This window comes from Rhinatrema bivittatum, chromosome 8 (genome assembly GCF_901001135.1).
Source record: "Rhinatrema bivittatum chromosome 8, aRhiBiv1.1, whole genome shotgun sequence".
NCBI classification, from domain to species: domain Eukaryota; kingdom Metazoa; phylum Chordata; class Amphibia; order Gymnophiona; family Rhinatrematidae; genus Rhinatrema; species Rhinatrema bivittatum.
Window position 1 is genome coordinate 187,948,160 of NC_042622.1, and position 25,457 is coordinate 187,973,616.

The 25,457-nt window shown below is 45.5% G+C and overlaps 1 protein-coding gene across 1 annotated transcript in view; it reads left to right on the forward strand.

Annotated features, from left to right (window-relative positions):
* The first annotated feature begins 522 nt into the window (after positions 1-522).
* NCF1 (neutrophil cytosolic factor 1) overlaps positions 523-25,457 on the forward strand; it is a 37,889-nt gene continuing 12,954 nt past the window's right edge. The window contains exons 1-8 of the mRNA XM_029613557.1: positions 523-700; positions 6,852-6,932; positions 10,887-10,962; positions 14,728-14,893; positions 16,030-16,088; positions 16,314-16,436; positions 18,394-18,501; positions 21,527-21,644. Coding sequence (XP_029469417.1) covers positions 629-700; positions 6,852-6,932; positions 10,887-10,962; positions 14,728-14,893; positions 16,030-16,088; positions 16,314-16,436; positions 18,394-18,501; positions 21,527-21,644 — 803 coding nt within the window. The 5' untranslated portion in view covers positions 523-628. The remainder of the gene's footprint in view (positions 701-6,851; positions 6,933-10,886; positions 10,963-14,727; positions 14,894-16,029; positions 16,089-16,313; positions 16,437-18,393; positions 18,502-21,526; positions 21,645-25,457) is intronic.

The window sequence follows — 25,457 nt, forward strand, 5'->3', positions numbered from 1 at the left end:
CCTTCCCAGAGTTCCCTTTCCAGCTGCTAAGTCTGCGTTAGTGCTGTACCATGAATCCCTGTGACCCTTATCAACGAGAATCACAGCAGATCTCTTACCATGGCGATAAGTGACCAATAGAAAGCGCTTTCAGACACCTTAATATTTCCTGTGGCATTAAATACAAATCTAAATTTAAAAAAAACCCCAAAACATATCCTGGTGACTTTGGTGAGCTCTGCAGTATCATTTATTATTCTCATTCTGCTGCTTTAATAACAGAATTTGTCCCACACACGGCTCTAAAATGTTACCTTGTTCCTAAAAACGTGCCAGAGATCAGGGAGGTGGCAGGCTAGGAGGTGTCAGCACAGGGTCACATAATCTTTTAATGTATGTTGAAAGGATGCATTATTAGGATGCACTGTTAGTCTAGAAAGGAAAGGCAGTCTTCTCTCCTTCCAGGCTTGTGGTTAGCTCTTGGTGAAGTTGTCCTTGCAGAGGGGGTGGGGGGAGACGCTGCCCGGATCGCAGCCAACAAGAGAAGAGGGGAAGCAGCAGCAGCCGCCAGGCAGGAACCTCTTCCCCCGCTTATAAAAGCAAGGCGTTACAGAGAGAGCACCAGAGGCTGCACCGACCGGCGCGAGGCATGGCTGAGCTCCATATCCGGCACATTGAGCTCCTGGGCTTTGAGAAGAGATTCGTCCCCAGTCAGCACTATGTGAGTACCGAGGGGCGAAGCGGGCGGGCCCAGATGTGTGGTGCTGCTTGCACACCGCTGGATGGCTGAAGCCACATCTCTAGATTAACTGAAGGACCCCCATGGGTGATTCGCTGTTAAATCCAGGGAGGGGATGTATCTTGAGAAATCCCCTCCCTGGAAAGAGATCTTATACAAAGTTGTTGGGGTTATTTTTGGCCGGGGAAGGTGGTGGGGAGATCCCTGCAATCTGTAAAATCCAGATTGGGACATATTTTGCGAATAAGCACACGTTGAGTTTGATTTAAAAAAAAAAAAAAATGCAAGCAATATTTAGATCCGTGGGTCTCAAATCGGCCTACATCAGGCACCCCATTTCCTCTCCCATTCTCTGTTACTCAACACCTAACCATCCTAATTCAGTAATCTTACCCGCCGAAAAGGAATAACAGGTGGCAATGTCCCTGCCTCCCCACGTTTGGCATTGGTGGTGAGGGCAGGTAGCTTCTTTCTCCCTTCTTCCTGGGAGAGAGGGTAGAGAGAGGCACATGGCCTGCTTACTCCTGACTCCTCTCTGCTTCTGCAGGCAGAGGGTGGGATGCTGGCACCAGGGCAGCGTCTTGTGGCCCTGCCCTCCCCCACAAGGTTGAGAACCCCCCCATTTAGCAGGTGGGGGAGGGGGAGCCGACTTTTCACAATGATTGGGAGTGCTAAAGAACACCAAGTATGGAAACGTCCCTGGGGCACAGCATTGGGGGTGCCCAAGCACCGACTGCACCTCTGGATGTAGCATAGTGACCTGGGTGATGGCAGGAAGAGGCCCACGGACTGGAGATCCGGAGATAGCCGCGCAAGCTCTGGCAGTGTATGGCATTGCCACTTTGGGGGTCCGGACTGAAACGGCCAGGAAAGGACTCGGGATGAATGAAAGCAGGGCAGCAGGGCTTGGCGCTGCTTCCCTTTGGGGGATCTGGTTTTGGGGCCTGGCTCTGGAGGTTTTTAGCGGGGTTTGAAGACGGACATTGACTTATTGTAATAACCGAGTCCGTATTGTTTTTAGGCTTGGTTGCATGATTTTAGGATGTGCATCGCCTTCGATCGTTTTTTAGGAAATGTAGTTTCTAAATTGAGTGAAATAAATACAAATATCAGTTTACCTAGATTATTTCCTCTTTTGATTTTCTATTTCCTTTCTTTTTACCCTAAGGCATTTTACGTTTTATGTTTATGCTTTTTTTTTTCCCACATAACTGGGTATATCTTTTTATAAAGGATCTCACCACTTTTTTTTTTTTTAATCCTTCTGAAAAGTCTGCTCTTCAGGTCTCTTTTTCTGTTTATTATTGCTGCCTTGTGCCTACACACAGCTCTGATGAGGGACAGCTCAGCACCAACCCAATTAACCTGGATTTTTTTTTCCAGGAATAAAAATATACACAAAAAGGATGATAATGATTTTGTTTCAACCTGTCATTTGAGAGGTTTATTTTTTAATGATTGCTTATTCCAAAGACTTTTGTTTAGAGCTGAGAGCATGTTATGATCCACTTTGATCTGGTTACACCTGTAAAATGCAGAATATGAGGGATCCAATACGGCCTCAGCGTGAGAAGATGAGTCGGGAGCTCTCTCCGTTATTTTTTTTTTTTTTGTTTCCTTGAGATTTTGTCATATTTCAATTTCTGTTTAAGATAGTGAAAGCCTAACCGACTTGTGCTGCGGCAGTGGAGTCATTGCCTGGTACGCGGTGTCCTTGGCCCACTTCTCGCCCAGCTGAGTCCTGGATGCGTCCCTGAGCCCCGGGGGGTTTCGGTGGCTCCCGTGCCGGAGGAGGCAGGAAAGCCTGGGCTGCTCCCCATGGCATGGGAGGAAGGAAGCTCTCTCCGCCTCCTGTACTGGGGGACAGAGGTTTTGGAGAACGGAAGGAGGACCGAGATGGTGCGGGTGCTCCCCTTGCAGCTGAGGTTGCGTTGTCAGCAGGGCCTGGCTGGAGAGATCCTCTCTGATATTACTATGGACTTCCCATGGGAGACTGTAGCACCACTAGAGCAGACTGCGGCAGCATTGGTGACTGTCACAGAAGAGCCTGAGATCCAATGGCAGCATTCTCAATACTCAGAGAGACGGCATTGTTTCCTTAGGATCACGGGTGCAACTGGTGGACCCAGCACAGAGTGAAATGATTAAATCCAGCATGGGTTTCTCCCACACACAATGGAGAAATTGGGAAAACAACACCAGACACAACTGACTGTTCTAATTATTAACTCTCCCAAGATTTGGAATAATTCCCCTCTGGAATTGGGGAGCATGTTCAAGTGCCAGTGAAGGGCCTTCCTCCTATAAGCAGAGCCTTTTCCCTACCATCCGAGATGAAGGCCGCAGGCTTAGAACAAACTTCTCAGGAAGAAGGTTGCAACACTGAGTGTTTAAATCATTACTGCAATAACTGAGAGATCTGGTGATGTGGAAATCTCTGAGGGACACGTTTTTGGTTGGTTTTGTTTTTCTTTAGGTATAGTTTTATGGTTGAAATCTGGATATTTCCAGTTGCATCTAAGGTATGCACCAAGAAACATTGGTTATTGGGGCAGGTTTTATTGTATGTTTTCCATGTAAATGTGTCTCAATGCTGTTCTGACCGCAAACACTATGGGGTAGATTTTAATAGATACGCGTGCACATGGACACGCGGTTTTAAAACATACGCATGCAGGCGCACGCACGTTATAAAATCAGGGGTCGGCATGCGCAAGGGGGTTCACAATTGTGCACTTTGTGTGCACCGAGCCGCGCTGCCTTCCCCCGTTCCCTCCCCCCTAGCCTGACCTTCCCATCCCTTCCCCTAACTTTCCCCCCCAGCCCTACTCTAACCCCCCCAACCTTTGTCTGAATGAAATCCACTTTAAAGTGCTGAAAAAATGCAAAAATCAGAATATAAATCCAAATAAATAAATAAATACATTTTGCGCCCGCCTCCGGGCAGGCGCAAGTTGCGAGTGCCAGCAGCGTGCTGGCACGTGATCCTCTGACACAGCAGCAATGGCCACTATGTTGAAAGCCTCTGGCCCCGCCCCGCCCCTTTAGTAAAGCCCCGGGACTTACACGCGTCCCAGGGCTTTACGGGCGTCGCTAGGCCTTTTTAAAATAGGCCCGGCGCGCGTAGGGCTTTTAAAATCCGGCCCAATATGTATATTATGCAATTATACCCAGACCTAAGCCAGCAGAACATAACCTTTTTCAATGACAGCTGAAGTACGTCTATTACACAAGGAATGTCCTCCTGAAAACCCAATAGGGTGACCATATTGTGTCTTATGCTGACATTTTCCGTTTAAGAGTGTAAGTGAGCTTGTCCACAAGAGCAATCTCATGCACCTGCCGCAACCATCTTGCCAGTGTAGGAGATGATTGCCACATTAGCGTGATGGTAAATCGTCCTGCATGAATTAAATGATCGGCTAGTTTCCTTTGTCCTGCCGTGAGGGTATGTTTCTTCCATAAGCTCAGGGGTCTGGGTTATTTCCTTGCCCAGGATAAGGTAACACACCCTCAACACTGCTTTCCAGAAGAGATCAATATGTTTAGAAGTCCACCACACATGAACCTAGGAGCCTGACAGGCCACATGCACGCCAACATAGGCCAGTAGAGATAAATTTAGCTTGCTATCTTTATATTGCCTTTCACTGCTAGTCAGCAGATGATTAGATCAGAAAGACTGTTTCCAAGCAAGGTGGGAGGTTAGGCCAAACATTGTGGTGGGAGGCACACATTACCATTAAGTCGATTTATATTGCGGTATGATATATTGGGTCACAGGTTAGAGGAGTATTACAGTAAATGCATTGCATTTCAAAGCAGATAGAGAGTTACATTGCCGGCAAATTGCATGCAAGGTAGTGCATACTTAGATCAAGGTTTTTATGTAGGTTGAGTTTTCTGAGTCCCTTTCTTTCCTGGTATTTGAATTTTGCAGTTTTTCTATAAGATTAGTCAATGATAATCAGAGGATTAAACTACAGAACATGGCACCCTGTTGGGTTAACAGCCACATTTAGAGTCAGCACCAAAAGTCCCAGTAGTCGTCAATGTATTGTGGGTGGTGGTGAGGGAATGGGGAAATGCTTTCCATAAACCTGGCACGGCACCTCCGAAGGCTCTGGATCTAGTTTTTATTAGTTGGATCATTTGGGGTGGTTAGCTGCTACTGTTGGGTGACATTTTTATCTTTTTGGTCAGAGATGTGGAACCAATATTTTTCTGCTCCTTGAATGTGAGTGATGGTATCTTAAATTTTGATTCGCAGTGAAATGGGAAGCCAGTGTAGGCCGGCCATAAGGGCGGAGTTGTTCCCATCTTTTGCTGCCCATGATTGTTCTAGCAGTGGTATTTTGGAGCACCTGCAGTTCATTCTTTGTAGTTCTGTGTAGATGGCATCGTGGTAGTTTACGTGTGCAAATGCTATGGCTTCCATTGCTGTTTTGAGGTTGTTTGGTGATGAGAAGGGGCATAGTTGCTTCGCCATTCAGAGGCATCAAAATCCCTTCTTTGTCACTGCTTTTGTTTGGCTCACCATGGTCAGTGTGGCGTCCTGTTATGGGTACAGAGTGATATCTTGATCTTCTGAACGGTTGGGCATTGTCTGGCTATGGTGACTTGCTTACCCATAGGATCTCTGTTTTCTTTCTGTTTATCAGGAGTTGGTTCTTAGTCATCCAGATTGAAATCTCATTTAGCAAGTGTTTAGGATTGTTGTTGTTTCTTCCTAGGTGTCTGATATTGACATGAAGGTTTAATTGTCATCCGCAAAAACATCTACTTTAAGCCCAAATCTCCTTACAATGGTGACAAGGATTGTTAAGTATACATTGAATAAAATGGATGATAGTGGTGAGCCTTGGGGGAAAGATGTCATTTCAGGAGCTAGGGTTTGGACATCTCTGCATTCCAAGTTATTGACTTGGGTTTTGCCTGTAAGGAAGGAGTCACATTAGATTTTCATTTTTTTTCTTTTCCTACTCAGCATGATTTGGTGATCAACTATGTCAAGTGTGGCAGAGAGATCAAGGAGAATCAGGAGATCTGAGCCGGCGTGATCTTTAATTAGTCGCATGTAATCTAATAGGGATACTAGAATGCTTTCTCTGCTGTATACTGAATGGAAAGCTGATCAGGCTGGGTCCAATCTGTTGGTTTCTTCAAGATAGTTGCCTGGTGACCACAGTTTCCAGGAGTTTGACCAGTGTAGTGGGTTTGATGTTGGGCGATAGCTGGCATATTTCAAGGCTTCCAGTGATTTTTTTTTCAGTGTAGGTTTGATGTGGGTTGGATTTAATGAGTCTGGGCATATCTTTGCTGTAAGGAGGTGTTTATAGGGAGGATAGGTTTGGTTTTGGTAGGTCTTTCAGAAAACATGCAGGGCATGGGTGTGATGCGCAGAGGGTTTTGTTTTTTTTTTTTTAATGTTTTCTGAGTCTACATTGTACAACTGCTTGAGGATGGTTGTGTCAGCTTCCTATGTCTCTTGTGTTGAGGTACTCTGGGTTATATCTTTACTTTATTTATCACTGCTACCTCTAAGGTGAGTTTATAGGCTTCTTTTGTGGTTGATTCATCTTTAATATCTCATTGAGGTTCAGCATCTAGTTTGTTTTTTTTGGATGCCAGCTATTTTGTTACAGTAAACCGTGTCACAAAATATGGTTCCCCCCCCAGCATTATAGCTTTACACATTTTTTATTCCATTTTTCTGGATGGCAAACTCAGGGTGCACCTGCCTGTCTAAGGACTAGGCAGGTGCACCCTCAGTACCTTGGCTTGGCCTGTCATAGCAACCATTAACCATTCTTCCTTCTTCCTCTCACTTGAGTGCACCACTTCTGCAGTGCGAGCAGGCCTGACCAGCCCCAGGGGACAGGGGGGGGGGGTCTTAACCTGAAACCCCACACCACAGAGCTACAAACTGTGGCCTAAGCCATGGGGCAAGTCAAAATGTTAGTCCATTTAGAGGAGGCCTAAGAAAAATCCAAGGTAGCCCGGGTACTCTGACTCTCACCATTGTCTTGAGGTAACAAATGGCAAACTTTTCATTTCATTTTAATGCAAGGGTGTAAAACTGGCTTTCACTCTGATACAGCCTCTTTAATTGACTTCCTATTTTAATACTCTAGGTTTATATGTTCCTTGTGAAATGGCAAGATCTAACAGAAAAAATTGTGTACAGAAAATTTACAGAGATCTATGAATTTCATGTAAGTAAAACCCATCATTTGTTTTACAGTTATTTTAGCATTACAGGAACCTAAGGGGCAGGCAAGCTTCTTGCCTCAGGGACACATGGGGGTAGATGAGGGGAGTCTCCTGGAGGTCTGATGAGCTAATCCTGTCATTTCCTGCTGTTCACCTCCTACTTGACCACCATGGACCAAATTCCCCACAGGCTGGGCATGGTCTTCGGACTGCACTTTGCCCACCTCTGGTTTAGATTTTTATGGTGCAGATTGAAAGCCTCTATGCTAATGTAGCCCCTCTGTAGGGGAGGGGACCTATGCATTCTTGTGAGCCCATGAACAGCGGGATTCTTGTATCGGCTCTATTTATTTCGTTTTTTTCATGCTGGATCGCTGAAATGCTTCCAGTGAGTCACAGCAAAATTACAAATAATCATGCATAAAAATAAAAATCAATTTACAAGGAAAACTAAAAAAATACAAATAATGCATCAATCTGTGTGCCCTTTCCCCCATCCTGGGCAGTAGTTTTAGGAACCTTTGCCAATTAGACAACAGGGGTTGCCACAGGAGCAGCAACCTGAGCACACCACCTCCATGGAGGCCACGTTTTTTAATGCACACTCTCTATCAGTTCATGATGGATGCTCAGTTGAAGTGAATTTGATTCTTCAGTTGTCACTCGCCAAGAAGCACAGAGCAGGGTAGAACTGTAAAATGTTCTTCCAGATTCAGGGTGGAGAAGAGCTGCATAGGTCACTCAAAACTGTAGTAACCAACTATTTTTTTTCTCACTGTGACCCACAACCACAACAAAAGTGAAATCCTTCAAATTAGGTTTTAACATTTTTCTTTATACTGCCCCTCCTAGTTTATACTGTAAAGTCTGTACAACTAAAATGCTTCTGATTTTCAGATGATGCTGACCGTTTGTTTTATAGTTAGAGAAGATTAACAAACCACAGACTGACTGTCTCTGTGTTGCAGTCTCAGTTTTCCTAATGGGGCTTTGTCTTGTGACCTGGCTCCCCACCCTTCCATTCAGAGTCACTGACCTCAAAGAAAGTTGGGTCACTTTAGGCATTTGCAGTGGCCTTGGGCAAAGATTTATTTATTTTTATTTTTATTTATTTTAAAGGTTTTTGTATACCGATTGCCGTTTGCACATGTGTGCTCCTGTTAGTCCAGTCAAAAGCATAAAGCAAGTCATCAGACAAAACCTTCAGGTGACCCAGGGACATGACTTAAAACGAGAATCAAATCTGTGCTTGGTTGCTTGGTGGTAAGCTAGTAATAGGTCTTGCACACTCATACTGATACTGCTCTTAAAAGCATGAGGATAGGGAAATGGGTGAGTTTTGGGTAACAATTTAATAAAGAAAAACCCAGAAGGAACTGCTCTAGTCAATTCTGAAGATGAATGTTCACCACATTGTACAGAACCTCATGAAGCAGATTCATGCAGATTAATACTCTTCAGATTATCTCCTTCTGCCAAAATGGACCTTATAAAGGAGCTTCAGCCTTGACCATCCAACTGTCACCTTTTGTCCTGGATTTATAAATGGAGCTGTCTGTTTGATCCCAATGTGTGGGCCCTTCCTATGGGAGTGAAGGCAAAGCTTCATGGCACGGGCAGTAATGATACTCCCTGTGTGTGTGTGTGTGTGTGTTACCATACTTCTCCAGGACAGGTACACTTACAAACCAGGCAGGACTCACTGGATGGGTGTTCAAATTCAAGTTTACTGTAATTCCTCTTAAAAGGATCAGTGAATGCAAAATATAAAGTGTCTAGATACTTCCAGTGTTCCCAGATTTACATGAGCCAGGATTTGCATGCTCTCTAACTCTGTCGATGTGCACATCCCTCATGATAATTGTACCAAAGTGGCTGGGGTATCCTAACAGTGACTGGATCCCTCCCCACTACCCCAGAGGTCCACGTTGAATCCCGAACTTCACCTGGCAGTGTCCTGTGTCCTAAGATGGAAACTCCATTGGGTGTCTCTGGATGTTGTTTTGTTCCTCCCGTGATGGTTCCTCTTCAACAGGTAGATGGCTGGCCTCCCAGGAGGAAAGACCTATACTGGAAACCGTTCAGAGAAAAGAAGGGGCAAGAAAAATTCTCCCTTTCCCGAAAGGTGGAAAAATATAAAACTTGGAAAAACTTGAATCAGGATCTCTTCTCTCATGGGGTCCTGCAATTTCCTCTTATGCAGGTCGAAAAGCACACATGATACCCATCCTTCCCTTCTGAACCTCCCCGAGATTAGCCCCATCCCCTTGAAATTAGGGGACTTCCACTTCCAGGCAACCTCTGTGAGAGGTGTTATAATGAATGGTTTGTCCCTCCGCAGCTGTCTACCCGAGGACTGGGAACTAGGGACATCTGGTGGAGATTCCATAGTCCCAATACAAGGCAAGATCAACTTAAAACAAAACAAACAGAAATCAGAATCAATATAGGATATTCTCGAGGACAGCTCCTAGGGTGGGGTAGGAGGTTAAAAAGGTAGAGATTTAAATCTGCAACAGAGTGGACACCCCTGTGGGAACAGGCAGAATGAGCAATGATCTCAGAAACCTCAAGAAGGAGATGAACAAATGCATGGCTGTTAAGGCTCAAAGTAAAAAGAAAAGTGCAGAATCATGCATTTGGGATGCAGATAGCTCAGGGCAGTACATGAGGAGGATGGAGGAGGGGAGAAAGAGGTACAGAGGTTGAGATACTGATGTGCACCAACCAGGAGAAAAACCTCAGGTTGATAATGCCTGATGACATCCTGGTAGAAAAAAATAGTGTGATAAGGCAGTAGCCAGAGCCAAAGGGATGCTGGGGTATATATATAGGGAGAGGCAAAATCAGCGGGAAATAAGGAGGTAATAATGCACAGATCATTGGTGAGACCTCACCTAGAATATTGTATTCAGTTTTGGAGTCCAAACCTCCAAAAAGATATAGAGAGACTGGAGGCCGTCCAGAGAGAGGCTACCAAAATGGTGCACGGTCAACCCCAAAAACCATAGAGGATGAAACTGAAGAACCTAATTATGTATATCATTGAGGAGCTAAGAGATAGAGGGATAGGAGAAAGGTATTAAATTGGGCACAGGAAGCAAGATCCTTTCAGAGTAAAGATTGCTAGAATAAGAGGTCACAGTTTCAAGTTTCAGAGGTGTAGACTCAGGAGCCACAAAGTCAGAAACTATTTCTTCATGGAAAGGGTGGTGGACGCATGGAACAATCTGCCAGGGGAAGTGATGGAGACACAAGCAGTAAGAGAATTCAAGAAAGCCTGGGACAAGCACAGAAAATTCCCTCTTGTGAAGAGGGGAAAGGAAAGCCAGAGTAATACTAGTAGCAGATTAGGATCAACTGGGGTCTGTGCCATTGCACCAGGAATGACAATGGGCAGACAGCAGATGGGCCTAATGGTCTTTCTCTGCCATCATATTCTCTGTTTCTATGAAGGACTTACATTTTACCATTATTATCTTTTGTGGAGTTAAAACCTCAGACAGGCTAGGACCAAAAAGCTGGAGTAATGCTAAGCTGAGGCAGTACGCTGACATCTAGTTAGTTCATGGCGATCGGTGGCTGCCGGTATGTTGTACTCTGTGAGATTAATATAAATATTACAAGGGGGCAAAAACAGTAAGAGAGTTAAAGAGGTCGTAAGATAAGTACAGAGCGCACTTCATTGTGAAGAGGTGAAGGGCTAGCTGGAGATCAACTCTGGCTCACAGCATTGCAAAAGAAAGTAAAATTGTGGTGATTAGAGGGGCATTACAGCCCTTATTTACCATCATATTCTGTTGCCTGCTACCAATTTATAAGCTGCCCTTCAAAGAGAGTTTTCTAAATTTGTCTGACATTTAGGTGTCCTTGTGTAATGAATGTGGATTGAAGTGTAGGAATCTGACACTTACTGTATATAAAGGACTAATCTAACATATACTCTCCAACACTAGAAATCTTTAAAGGAGATGTTTCCCATTGAATCTGGAGATATTAGCACGGAGAGCAGGACCATCCCTCACTTGCCAGGTAAGACAAAAGTTCTCTGGAATTGGTAGAATCCATGTAAGGTCTTTCTGATGACCACTGGGGGCCTTTGCAGGTTGTGAAGGATTTTTTTTTTAATTATTGGTCCAAAATAGAGTTATCCAACAATCCTTCTTTATTTTTATTTTTTCAAAAGACCACATACCCCTTTCAGATGTGAGGGTGGTCATGAAAGCTCACACACAATCCTCCTCTGGCTCGCTTCTGTTGATAGCCCAGTCAAGGGTATCCCAACCTAAGAGGAATCTGAGTTCGTCTGCTTCACATCTGTACTACATCTGGTGATAAATCACAAACAAGATCAAGGTCACCTCTTTTTGACTAAGATCAAAGTGCAGTGGTTGGGGGCAGTCCCTGCTTGGCCTTTTAGCTGAGATGAGAACTTGTATAATATCTGCTTCATTTTTCATTAACACCCTGCTACTCACCCCCACCCCCACCTTGTTGGATGCAATATGTAATGAGGAGTTCAGACTGAAGTACCGCAAAATAGTTTTGGTTGGGAATGCCCCGTCTTTCGTATTCAAAACGTTTTCAAAAGTTGAGAATAGGAAAGTAGAGTAGATCTGGAGGGCAGATAGACCCCCCCCCCCGGCTTTTTGATGGTAATTCAGTGTTAAACTACAAGATAATAGACCTAGCATCTGAAGAAAGAGATTGCGTGCGATCTCATTTCTGAATTCTCAGGTATTGGCACGTTGCTGGTTTCCAGGATCTTTCTTTGTGCAGCCAGGAAGGGAAATCTTCTACCTAAATGTAAGAGGTTAGTGCTGGTTACCGAAAGTAAAGAAGGGGATTGCGATGCAAGATTTTCTCTCCTGTTGCAATGCCTTTAGAGGAACTAAAGCTTTCTGAGTCTTGCAGAAACCACAACACATGGCTGAAATCTGGCATTCTTCTATAATTCTACTGGAAAGAGAAAACTGCCCAATTAAAGCTTGAACGCATTCTCGCTTCAAGAAATGAAATCTGAGGAGGCGGCCTGGGAGGTCTAAACAGTTCATGCACTACATCCATTTGGTTGGTCACTACTGGGTCCTAGAAGCTCCCCAGTTTTCTCCAGAACCCTCACAGTTACTAGATCTCTGCACTGCCTCCCCATCATACCTCTGCGCTTTACCCTGTATCTCTGTCCCAGAGTGTAAGAACGCACCTGGGAAGGTTGCTAATGGTACACAGTGCTTTGAAGCTGTCAAATGACCCACGTTTTGAATACCAGCTATTGAACCAACAGAAGGATTTTTTCCAAAGATGATGTGTCAGCTTTCAAAATCGCACATGTCCCTTCTTTGCAAATGACCGATCTGGTCACATGTGTCAGGAGACTTGGTCATTCCAGGATTTTGAATCTTACACCCCCCAACGCACTGTGGCGGTAATTGTAGCCCCACCCCCATCCACCCCCAGTTCCGTTTGAGAACCACATTGTCTCCCTGTAGTGCCCCGGGTAACGTTTCCGTTGCTCACTTTGGTGCACCAGGTCCTTACAGGGGATGCCCCGCAGTACTTTGCCGATTTACTGCAGAATCCCCGACCTCACCTCCAATGTTCCTCAGGCGCTGCAGAAAAGCAGCTGTTGTATTGCCTTCCATTAAGACTGCTCGCCTGGTAGGTGAGCACTTTCGGTTTGCAGGTCCCTCGCTGTGGAATTCACTTCCTCTAGAAGTCTGAGAAGAACCAGATTCTAAAATCTTCAGAAAGAAGCTGCAGGCTTTCTACTCTTTCACAGGCCTTTGTTGACTCTTGGCTCCCTCCCCTACCAATCCTTTTTGAGGAATGACTTTTCAGACATCTGCAAAGTTTTTAAAACCATTTTGTAGAGTTCGTCTTTTACCTCGATGATTTATTTATACTGTGATCTGCTTTGAATGATTTCTACCCAATTAAGCGGAATAAAAGAACATTGTTAAATAAATATTTAAGCTAGCATAAATAACCTAGCTGAGTTTAAAAAAAAGGTTTGGACAAGTTTCTGGAGAGCAGGTCCATTAACATTTATTAGCCAGGTAGACATGAGGGATCACCACTTCTCTCTTCTGAGAGGGCCGGAGGGGGGATTTAGGTAGGGCTGGGGGCGGGTTACATAGGGGAAGGGAGGGGAAGGTGGGGGGGAGTGGGAGGGAATGGGGAAAGCCATCGGGGCTCCCCTAGTGCTCGGCGCACGCAAGGGGGTCAATAGGAGCGGCCTCAGAGGGAACTTTCCTTCTGCTCCCCCCACCTTCCCCTCCCTTCCCCTATCTAACTCGCCCCCAGCCCTACCTAAATCCCCCCCACCTTTATTTTCTTATTTACGCCTGATCCTCCAACATGGCCGCTGTACCGGAGGCCTCGGTCCCGCCCCTGGACCAGTCCCCCACCTACGCCCCCGCCCCCTTCCTGCCACTTTTTCAAAGCCCCGGGACATACGCACATCCCGGGGCTTGCGCACGTCACTGGGCCTACGCAAAATAGGCTCGGCGCGCGTAACACCTCCCCCCCCCTCCCCGCACGCATAAATCCAGCCAGATTTACACACGCAGGGCTTTTAAAATCTGGCCCAGAGTGAGCAGCAAAGAACAGCTCTCCCCATTTGGATCTGCCAGTCACTTCCAAGGGCTCGGGAGTGGCCAACGTCGGAGTCAGGATTCTGGCTTTGATGGACCCTTCATCTGACCCAGCATTGCACTTCTTATGTTCTTACGCAATGTGGCTTGGCAGGTAACAGCTAAATTCCCATATCTGCTATTCCCTGTGCAGGCTGCATGAGTCATTTAACCTTCCTTGAATTCCAGCAGCTTGTAAGCCCAGTGGGGAAGGAACACTGTCTTTTATGAGACTGTGTAGATTAGCATTGTATAACTAGCAAATATTAATATTATTTGCATGAGGGAAATAATTTAAATATGCAATAACCACCTGAGCAACTACATTTTTGTAAACATTTTTGTATCTTGATCTATTTCTTTGTTTCTGAAGACATTTAATTTTGGATTTATAAGCCACCTTTTGTGACTGGTCAGCCCTTGAGAGCAGATCACATTCAGGTACTGAAGGTATTTCCCTGTCCTCAGGGGGCTTACGATCTAAGGGGCTTATTTACTGAAGTCTGGATAACATGATTGCAAGTCACAAATCACCCCGCTCTTCAAGGTCTTCTGACAAATTACAACTAATCATTCCCCCACTGTCATCTGCGAAACTATCCGCTACAAGACATAGAGCCTTCTCGATAGCTGGACCGACAGAATGGAACTCCATCCCAGGATACATAAGTTCTATCAGAGATTCCAAAACCTTCAAAAAAGAACTAAAAACATGGTTGTTTAGACAATCATTCACGGACTGCTATGATTAATATCAATTTTTCATCTTGAACCCTAAAGTTCCTTTAATAAGTATCTTATAACCAAGTCTTAAATTGTCTCCTGATAACATGTTATACTCTGCCTTTTGCCGAGATGTTATAGTTCTGTTATCTGTACTGCGTTATTTCTTATAACATGTTCATTGTATAATGTTGTTACTCTGTAAACCGGGGTGAAGGCACACAGCTATACTTCGGTATAAAAAAAGATATAAATAAAATAAATAAATAAATAAAATAAAATAAATAAATAAATAAAGTCCTTCTCCCAGTTTGTGTCTATGGGAAAAAATGCTTAGTACATGACCTCCTAAGTGTGTACCTGAGTCAGTGGAAGAAGTGACTTGCCCAGGGTCACAGGGAGCATCTAACCTCACACAGAGTCTCTGATCTCTCCGTTTCAGCACCAAAGTGGTTTGACGGCCACAAGTCCACGGAGAGCAGACAGGGTACGCTGGCCGACTATTGCTACGCCTTGATAAATCTGCCGTCCAAGATCTCCCGGTGCGCCCACGTTCTGAACTTCTTCACGGTCAGACCGAACGACCTGAACGTGTCTACCGACAGCCAGTGAGTGCAGTGCCCAGGAACTTTACTGTAAAACACCTACAAGGGTCGCCAGGCCGGGGTGAGGGAGGGGGCAGCTTGCCAAAGTGCTTGCGTGGCTGCCGAGTCCTTGGGCAGTTTTACCTGGGGGGGCTTTGTTCCACTTTTCAAAGGCGGAAAAAAAAAAAAAAACAACCACCCACCCCTCTTCCCTTTGAAAACTTATCCGGGAAAACGTTTGTGCATTGTTGATCCCTGGGCATGGTTTTAGCGGGCGGGCAGTTTTCTTTCAGCCCTTTTACCAGAGTAAATCAAAATTGCCCTCCCTTTGTTGTATTCTTAAAAAAAAAAAAAAATGCATCAAGAAAAAGCTCCCCATGGCCTGTAGTGGTTGGACAATATGGAGCCATCCCCTTCTTTTTTGGGCTCACGTGGTCTCAGACTGAATCCAAAGGGTGAGAAGGCCTTCCCCTCCCCTTCTTAGGACAGTGCTGGGTATGGCTGAGGGGGGATATGTTAGAGGTCTTTAAAATCATAGGAGGTCTTGAACGAGTAGATGTGACTTGGTTATTTACACTTTCGAATAATAGAAAGACTAGGGGGCATTCCATGAAGTTAGCAAGTAGCACATTTAAGACTAATCGGAGAAAATTCTTTTTCACTCAACGCACAATAAAGCTCTGGAATTTGTTGCAAGAGGATGTGGTTAGTGCAGTTAGTGTAGTTGGGTTCAAAAAAGGTTTGGATAAGTTCTTGGAGGAGAAGTCCATTACCTGCTATTAATCAAGTTTTCTTAGGGAATAGCCACTGCTATTAATTCCATCAGTAGCTTGGGATCTTCTTAGTGTTTGGGTAATTGCCAGGTTCTTGTGACCTGGTTTGGCCTCTGTTGGAAACAGGATGCTGGGCTTGGTGGACCCTTGGTCTGACTCAGCATGGCAATTTCTTATGTTCTTATGTTACTCCACTAGGTGTGCCGACTTCGCTGGACATTTTACAGGAGGGGTGGGGTGCCAACTGTTTGGTTGGCTGGATGCCTTTGATGTTTTTGAAAATTTACAAGACACCCCAGCACTTTGAGTGCAGTAGCTAAAGCTCAGAATGTGAAACCAGGTTGAGTCTGACCACATTAATGCATAATCGGTTCTCAATTTGTTTAGGATCCGGAAACCTGAGACGTTTTTATTGCCAAAGGACGCCACCAATAATAATGTAGCAGGTAAAAGCCCACAGTGTTCTGTTCTGGTGCTTTATAATTGTAATATTATTATAATAATGTAATAATAATGCAATAGGAAGCATTTCTAGCATATTGTGGCTGTGTTAGAGTATGAAGACTTTCGATAAAGATGTGTGTTGTATGGGAATTGGAAAAAGAGAAAAGGTGAATGAAAAGGGTTTGCTGTTTTATTAATAGCCACCCCTGTTCCTTCTTTTTCACAAGAGATCACTGGGCCAATCATCCTGCAGACCTACCGAGTCCTAGCCGACTACGAGAAGAATTCCAAAACTGAGCTGGCCCTCAGTACCGGAGACATCGTGGACGTCATCGAGAAGAGCGAAAACGGTAGAATTACTTTTGTCTCCGTTTTCCATTGGCGCTTTCCTGTCCTGCAACAACCTTACCCCTAGGCGGGATTTCCTATGGTATTCAAGCAAATTAGAAACAGCGTAATAGTTTCGTTTTAGGGCTGCATTTACTAATACCGCCGGGCTCTTTGAATTCCGCAGTAACGGGGGGGTGAAGCAGGGGGTGGTCCTGCGCTAGCAGGCAGCGATCGCACCTCTGCGGTGCGATCGCTGCTGGCGTCAAGCCGAATAACTACACCATAAAAGATAGTTATTCGGCGTGAAACTGACAGTGATAAAGGTGCTTACCTTTCGCTTTCGGTGCAGTCTTCGTGGAGTCAGCCCTGGTGCCGCCCCGACTCCTCCTCTTCCAGGGCTGATGCCGCCCCGACTCCGCCCCCATTTTGGTATCGCACGCGATAAGGAACTTTTCACATGCAATCCGCTTGGTAAATGACCCCCTTAGTTTGTTGATTTGATTAACTGCAATTCCAGCAAAACATCAGTGTGGTTTATAACAACTAATACGTTAAAATACAATATATATATATATAGGTAATAGAAAAATAAGACAGCAATCAGTAAAATTAACAACTTAATTTAGAATAATTCTAAAAATACAAAGTAACTAAAATAAAAACTAATCAAAACATATAGTCACAATAAAAACATTACAAAACCTATAACTGTAAAAGGCAACAGGTTCTATATATATTAATGATTCACATGAAAACAGTGACAGTACTGATAGGCCTGCTAACCCCCAAAGGCTTGTGGGGTAAAAGAAAACAAGTTTTGAGCCCTTTCCAGAAGTTTAAATAGATTTTTTTCCTTCGTTAGATGAGAAGGAAGGACATTCCAAAGTAAAGGTGTTAAAAGGCTGATTTTGAGCCTTTATTACCGTGGCTGAGGGAATAACGAGTAAATCTCAATCAGACCGATGCAATATCAGCACGAGTAAAACAGGCGCTCATGATTGAGCACCCGCTCTCTTAATGCGCGCTGAACCACCATTCCCGGGCGCCCGATTTAATATTTAAATGGGCTGCCGTGATACAAAGGAGGCACTAGGGGAAATTGTGTGCTCGTAGCGCCTCCTCTGCAGCAGGCGCCCGGGAGAGGTGGCTGTCAGTACAGGTTAGGGAAATGGATGCTCAGTTTTTACGAGCATCTGTTTTCCTAACCTGTGCACAGCCACGGATTAGGAAAATGCATGCTCGTTAACTGAGAGTCCGTTTTCCTAACCTGACCGCCGGCGACATTTTTTTTCCTGTTCTCCTTTTTCAGTTCCTCCAACTTAATATCACCACAATATCACTTTTGGTGCTTCTCAAGAATTAATGCATTAATTTTTGAGAGTAAAAATGTGCACGTCCAGCACACATTTTTTTTTTTTTTGCATCCGGGAGTAATAGCTAATAGCCTTATCAACATGAATGTACATGTGATGAGCGCTATTAGCTATGCGCTGGTTTGGACACGTGTTTTGGATGCACTAATCTCCTTGTTGCATGAGGGGTTTTGGACACACGTCTAAAATGTATGTCTGAGCACGTGTAAAGCTGTGCACTCTGCCAAGTGCACTATATTGCATCAGCCTGATTGTGAGGAACTGAAGAGCATTATTAGGCTTATATAGGGAAGCAAGAAATCAGATAAGTGTTGAGGCCGGCCCTTATGTAAACATCTGAACACAATGGTAAGAATTTTGAACTTAATTCTATAGGTTTATTTATTAAAGAAAAAATGTATTGCTCACAACTCATTCACAGTTCAAGGCAGGGTACATCTGCATAAAACATGTACATAAAAACTGAACAAAAGCTACTTCATAGCGTGTGTGCTAATCTGCACTTGCTGATTCTTCATCTGAGTACAAAATGCAGGGATGCCAGGGCTGTTCAGCCAGGTGATATATCCCTGCATTATAACATCACTGCTTCCTTTGTCCTTAGGCTGGTGGTTCTGTCAACTGAAGAACAAACGTGGTTGGGTACCAGCAGCCTATCTGGAGCCCCTAGATAGTCCTGATGAACTGGAAGAACCGGAGCCCAACTATGAAGGTAACAAATCAGAGATCTAGGCGTCATAGTGGATAATACATTGAAATCGTCGGTTCAGTGTGCTGGGGCAGTCAAAAAAGCAAACAGAATGTTGGGAATTATTAGGAAGGGAATGGTTAATAGAACAAAAAATGTCATAATGCCTCTGTATCGCTCCATGGTGAGACCGCACCTTGAATACTATGTACAATTCTGGTCGCCGCATCTCAAAAAAGATATAGTTGCGATGGAGAAGGTATAGAGAAGGGCGACCAAAATGATAAAGAGGATGGAACAGCTCCCCCTATGAGGAAAGACTAAAGAGGTTAGGACTTTTCAGCTTGGAGAAGAGACGGCTGAGGGGGGATATGATAGAGGTGTTTAAAATCATGAGAGGTCTAAAACGGGTAGATGTGAATCGGTTATTTACTCTTTTGGATAATAGAAAGACTAGGGGGCGCTCCATGAAGTTAGCATGGGGCACATTTAAAACTAAGCGGAGAAATTTCTTTTTCACTCAACGCACAATTAAACTCTGGAATTTGTTGCCAGAGGATGTGGTTAGTGCAGTTAGTGTAGCTGGATTTAAAAAAGAATTGGATAAGTTCTTGGAGGAGAAGTCCATTACCTGCTATTAATTAAGTTGACTTAGAAAATAGCCACTGCTATTACTAGCAACAGTAACAGGGATAGACATAGTTTTTGGGAACTTGCCAGGTTCTTATGGCCTGGATTGGCCACTGTTGGAAACAGGATGCTGGGCTGGATGGACCCTTGGTCTGACCCAGTATGGCATGTTCTTATGTTCTTACATTGCTCAAAAACCTGAGCATACAACTTACAGTGCAATGACTATTCAGAACACAGAGACCCGAGCCAAGAACCCTCTGTAACTGGTACTGTCTATGCACTGGGATGTGTAGTCAGGGCTGGCTTTTGGGGGTGAAACCTGTTTGGCAGCACAGGGCTACTGCTGTCCCCTCCCTCCCCCTCCTTTCCACATCATGACTGCATGAAAAAGACGTGGGAACGCTGTGCAGGAGGAAGGAGACTTCCTTCTGCGGTGGCAGGTGAAGAATCAGACTGCTGGGAGGAGAGAAGGGGAGAAAGAAGAGAGGGTTAACTGCTGGGGCAGGAAAGGGGAGGAGAGAGAACTAGAGAGAGAGAGGGTGGGTAATGTGGGAAGAAGGAAAGAGAGAAAGGCACAGGGGGTACTCCTGCTGGACAGAGGGTGGGGAAGGGGTGGGTATACTGTGCAAGAGCCATCACCACTGCCGCAGGAGGGAGTACTGTGCTGGAGCTGATGTTGAGCAGGGCACTAATTTCAGTTATGGCACAGGGTGCCAGTCGGCCTAGAGCCAGCCCTGTGTGTATTTATTCATTTATTTGATTTATATTCCACCTTCCAGACCCTTCAAAGCAGATTGCATTCAGGTTCTGTAGGTGTTTCCCTGACCCAGAGGGCTCACAATCTTTACACTGGGTGCGAGGACTGGTGTGGTTTTGGAGTTTTTTGTATTTTTTTTGCAAATTAGGGCTACTCTGTTTATTGACAAGCTATTTGGGTACTATTATCTAAAGATGCTTTGCACTGGAGACTTAAACGACTCGTCCCGTATCCTCACATAAATCTTCGATTGTTCTAAGACTATTCAATCTTTCTGTACCGTGAACCCCACAGGGATGTAACATTGCTCAGTGAGTGCACTCAGAAATAAGCTGGAAAGTCAGTTGACCATTACCTTACAAACCATTTTGCACACCGGTCCCCCACAATCTTATTCATTCTCTCTATCTATCTCTGTGTATCAGGGGCAGGATAATGTTTTTTTAACTGGTTCTCATCTGCACCAGGGGCTGAGGGGAAGTGGGGGTCACTCTTTGGAGCTCCTCAAACTCAAGTGAGGGAGCTCTTTGAGAGAGGGGAGGGAGGTGGGAGAAGGTGGCTTCCCTGGAAAAAAGAATAAAGAAGAAACACAGAGTCTCCTGAGGACATCCCCGACAATCATTCATTGCTGCTTCCCAGCCTATTCCCAACCACACTCGCATGAGCCCAAGTGATGATGATGCCTTCTCATCAATGGAAATCGAAAAGATGGACACTGGCAATGTGGTTTGATGTTCAGGCTCCGTATGCATTGCTTTCACACTTTCCCTCTATGACTCCCCCCCCCGATGATTACCCACTTACCTCATGTGTTTTTCATTGCCTCCAGCCTGCCATTGCCATTCTTCTGCAGCCTGTCAGATTCTATCAGTGATGGTCCGAAATAATGCATTGAAAGTGCCGGGGGGGGGGGAGAGAGAGAGTGTGGAGGTCAGGCTGGGAAGTGGGTGTCAGCGAGCACTTGGCTGGGAGGTGGAGGGGATCAGATTGTTCTGGGGTCAGGTTGGGGAGGGAGATCAGAATGGACTGAGGTAAGGGTGGAGAGGGTATGTTGGTAAGTGCTGGGCCAGGCTAGAGAGGTGGGGTCAGAATGTTGAGGTCGTACTGGAGAGTGGGGGTTAAAGAGTGCTACTTCAGACTGGGGAGAATTAGACTGTCTTGGGATCAGGGCGTGCTGAGATCTGGGGGTGAAGAATCTGTGGTTCAGATGAAGAGGAGTGGCAGAGAATGCTGAGATTAGTCTGGAGGAAGAGTGCTGAGCATCTCCATTTAGACATCCCCTTTATTGAATTTTCAACAGTTATCAGCTAATGCATGTATTAATACCTTAGCTGCAGCAGGATGGTGTCAATCTGGTAGATCTCATGCTTTTTCGATGGTGGTTGCCAGAGAGGTGCCCTCTACAGTCAACCACACATATTTTGCAAAGCTCCATGGCTGTAGACAACGAGCCTCACAGAGCAAAAGGCCTGACAGACCCAGAAAGCACAGCCCCCTGAACCAATAAAGATAGAGAGGATCTGATGGGTGGCAAGAATGGAGGTGCTGGGTTAGGCTAGAGAAGAGTGCTAGCATTCAGCAAGGGGAGGGAAGGGGTAAATTTCACCATATGTCAGCTAACTATTAAAATATAAGCTTGTTTTTTTTTCTTGCTTACAGGTGAGCTGTATGTAACTATCACGGGCTACACAGCTGACCAGGATGATGAGTTGACTCTGAAAGAAGGAGAGACCATAGAAGTGATCCATAAGCTGCTTGATGGCTGGTGGGTTGTCAGGTATGAGAACATGATCCAGAATCTAGATGAACAAATGACACTGTACGACCATGGAAGAATTAACCACAGAATTTATTTATTAAAAGTTTTTATATACTTTATAATAAAGACCATACCAAGCAGGTTACATAAAATAAAAATAAATATAACATCAAAACTAGTCAAACAATTCCATACAAACAAGACATAAGTCAATAAAACATTTAACAACTCACAGAAAGGAAAATTGGTTCTTACCTGCTAATTTTCGTTCCAGTACCACAGATCAGTCCAGATTACTGGGTTTTGCCTCCCTGCCAGCAGATGGAGACAGAGAAAGTTTCACTGACACAGTACATAACTCAGCGTGCCACATGCAGTCCCTCAGTATTGACCTATACCCGAGTCAAGATGAAAGCAACAACCATAAATTTCTAAGCAAGATTCTAAGCAAACCCGCTCCCCTCCAATAAGTTGGAAGAAGGTGAAGTTGCCTTAAAAAGACAATAGAAAACTTGTTTCCCAAATTTAACATAAGCAATCAGCACTGAAAACCTCCAACAACTCCTCCGCATGAGACACAGAGGAATCCAAATCCATAAAAGCTGGAAGCTCTACTGTCTAAGATGGAACGCTGAGACTACCTCAGGCAGAAAAGAAGGCACCATGCATAAAGATACCCCTGAATCAGACATCTGTAGGAAGGGATCTCAACACAACAGCCTGGAGCTCTGAAATTCTCCTGGCCAGACAAATAGCCACCAAGAAAATCACTTTAAAAGTCAAATCCTTAACCATAGCTCTCTTTAGTGGTTCAAACCGAGCCTCATACAATCCTCTAAGGACTAGATTCAGATTCCAAGATGGATAAATGTTCCGCACCTGAGAACACAAGTTCTTAGCTCCCTGAAGGAAACATAGAATATCCGGATGTGCCAGCAGAGGAAACCCTTGCACCTTACCCCAGAGACAACCCAATGTCACTACCTGGACACTCAGAGAGTTAAAGGCCAGTCCCTTGACCAAACCTCTCTGAAGAAAAGCCAAAATATGTGACACCGTTGTCTGAACAGACTGAGGCTGCACTCCGTCAACAGAGGACCAGGACTCAAAGATCCTCCAAATTCGCACATACGTCAAGGATGAAGAAGGTGGAAATAACTGCTTCGGAATATCCCCTCCATCTCAGTTGTCTCCTCTCAGAAATGAAGCCATGAGGCAGATGTGAACTGCCTGACCCAAAAATATTGAGCCCTAGTGGAAAATAGTTGACCGATGTCCGAACCTCAGGGCCCATCTATGGCCATGTTGATCAGATTGTTGCATGTCCTGGCCACGGCAGGCTCGAAACCGAGCCTACTCACCTCTGGCGCCCGGCTCCCAGACCTGGCCCATCCTCTCTGGTGGCGGTGGTTAGCCGCCTGTGCTCCCGCACCCCTGCTGCCTCCTCAGGCTCTCCCTGATCCTCTACGGATTCCTCCAGTTCCTGGCGGGTCTCCCCAAGTGTGCTGTGAGGAGACGACGCCGTCCAGCGTCCTGCTTCCTCCTAGGTGCGCCTTTTCTACCTTTAAAGGTGCCGCGGTGGGAATCTCACCCGTGGCCCCGGATGATGACATCATCGGGCCCTACTACTTAAGGCAGGGCTTGCCACTCGTTCCTTGCCTTGGCAACAGGTCTCCACACTTGTCGTGTGCTCGTTGCTCTTCCTGTTCCTAACTCCGTTCCTGGTTCCTACCTAGCCTTGCGTTGGACTGACTACTGGCTTTTGACCCTTGCTTCATTGGACCACGCACAGGACTAACTACTGGCTTTGACCCTCACTTTGTTGGAACTACACTCAGGACTGATTACTGACTTTGACCCTTGCTTCATTGGACTACGCTCAGGACTGATTACTGGCTTTGACCCTTGCTTCATTGGATTCAGCTCTGGACTGATTCCCGCCTTGACCCTTGCTCTGCTGTACCTTGCCTAGCTTTGTCACTTGCCCAGACTCCAGCCTATCCCTGACTTTACCACAGGTATTCCTCTGAACTTGACCTTGTTAGATTTCGGCCTTCTGCTGCCCGGGCACCACCTATTCTTGTTTCTGGCCCATCCTTGCCGCCCTGGCCTCTGGATCCCTGCCTCGTCCGGAACTGCCTTGGTCCTTCTGATACCGCTGCTGGTCCCTGGCTACCTGCTATAACATTCACTGGGAGTTGTCTGACGGAGGCCCGCCTAAGACCAGCCGACCCCGGCACCCAAGGGCTCAACCTGCAGGGAACGAGGGCTGGTATTGGCGAAGCTCCAGTTGCCTCTGTCTCCTGGTCTGCTCTGCCTTCCGACAGTAGGGACCCGTGGGGCTTGCCCCATGGGTAGCGTCAACCCCACCTCGGGCCAAGGGTCCACCACCAATGCAACACAGATCTGGGAAGCATGGTTGATGTGGCCACTCTGGAGCTACGAGGATCATGTTTCCTGAATGTTTCTCTATCCGCTGTAATCCCTTGTCCACCAGAGGCCACGGGAGGGAAGACAAAGAAGAATCCCTGAAGTCCATGGTAGCACTAGAGCTCCGATTTCTTTGTATTTGTTATGTTCAGCAGCTATAAACCGTGATTTCTTGGTACTCTCTTTGGTCAGGATATCCCCATCTTCTGTGAATGAGACACATCACTGCCTCTGACAGCTGCCATTCCCTTGGGTCTAACTTTCTACAACTGATAAAATCCGCCTGAACGTTGTTCACTCCAGCAATGTGAGATGCTGCCAGCCGCTCTAAGTGCTGTTCTGCTCAGAGAATCAACTCCTGGGCCTCTCAAGCCACTGCCTGAGTCTTGGTTCCGCCTTCATTGCATTGTCTGATAGGACATAAGAACATAAGAACATACTGTACTGGATGGCCTTGGCAGACAGGCAAGCAATGCAAAATGCACCACTTTTGTCTCTAACCGATTGATAGGCCGTGATGCCTCCTGTTTCAACCACTGGCCCTGCACTGACTGATCTTGCCACTCTGTCCTCCATCCAGAGAGGCTTGCATTGGTGGTGACTATTATCCAATTCAGAATCTCCCATTCTGTACCATGCTCGAGATTGGTGTAAGTAAGCACCATGAAAGACTGGTTTCCTCCTCTAATGGAAGAGGAAGATGAAACTCTTCAAAAAACGGATTCCAGCAGGAGAACAGCCCCCTGCAGAGGCCGCATATGTGTGAACGCCCAATGCATTAATTCCAATGTCGATGCCAAGGAACCCAGACCTGTAAATAGTCCCAAACCCTGGGCACCAAAAGCTCTAGCAGAAGCCTAATCTGACTCTGCAATTTCAGCAATCTCTCTCCATGAGAAACACTCTCTCCACCAGTGTGTCGAACTGAACTCCCAGATACTCCAGAGTTTACAAGAGGACTAAATGGCTCGTTGCTAGGTTCACCACCTATCCAAGAAACTTCAAGCGCATCAGTACATTTTGTACTGATTGTCAAAAGAGGTCATTTGATTTTGCACAAATAAGCCAGTCATCCAGATATGGATACAGCAACACACCCTCCTTTTTCCATGTGGTTGCTCCCACCACCATCACCTTTTTGAAGGTACGTGGAGCCGTCGCCAGCCGAAGGAAAGGGCTCATAACTAAAAATGTTCCCTTAGGACCATGAATCTCAGGAATCTCTGGTGCTTCGGCCTGATGGCTATGTGCAGATATGCCTCTGTCAAGGTGAGAGATTCCAAGAATTCTCCCTTGCGAACCGCTGCTATGACGGACCTCAGAGTTTCCATGAGGAAACGGAGAACCTTGAGAGCTGCATTTACCTTCTTTAAATCCAGTATCTCTTGAACTTGATACAAG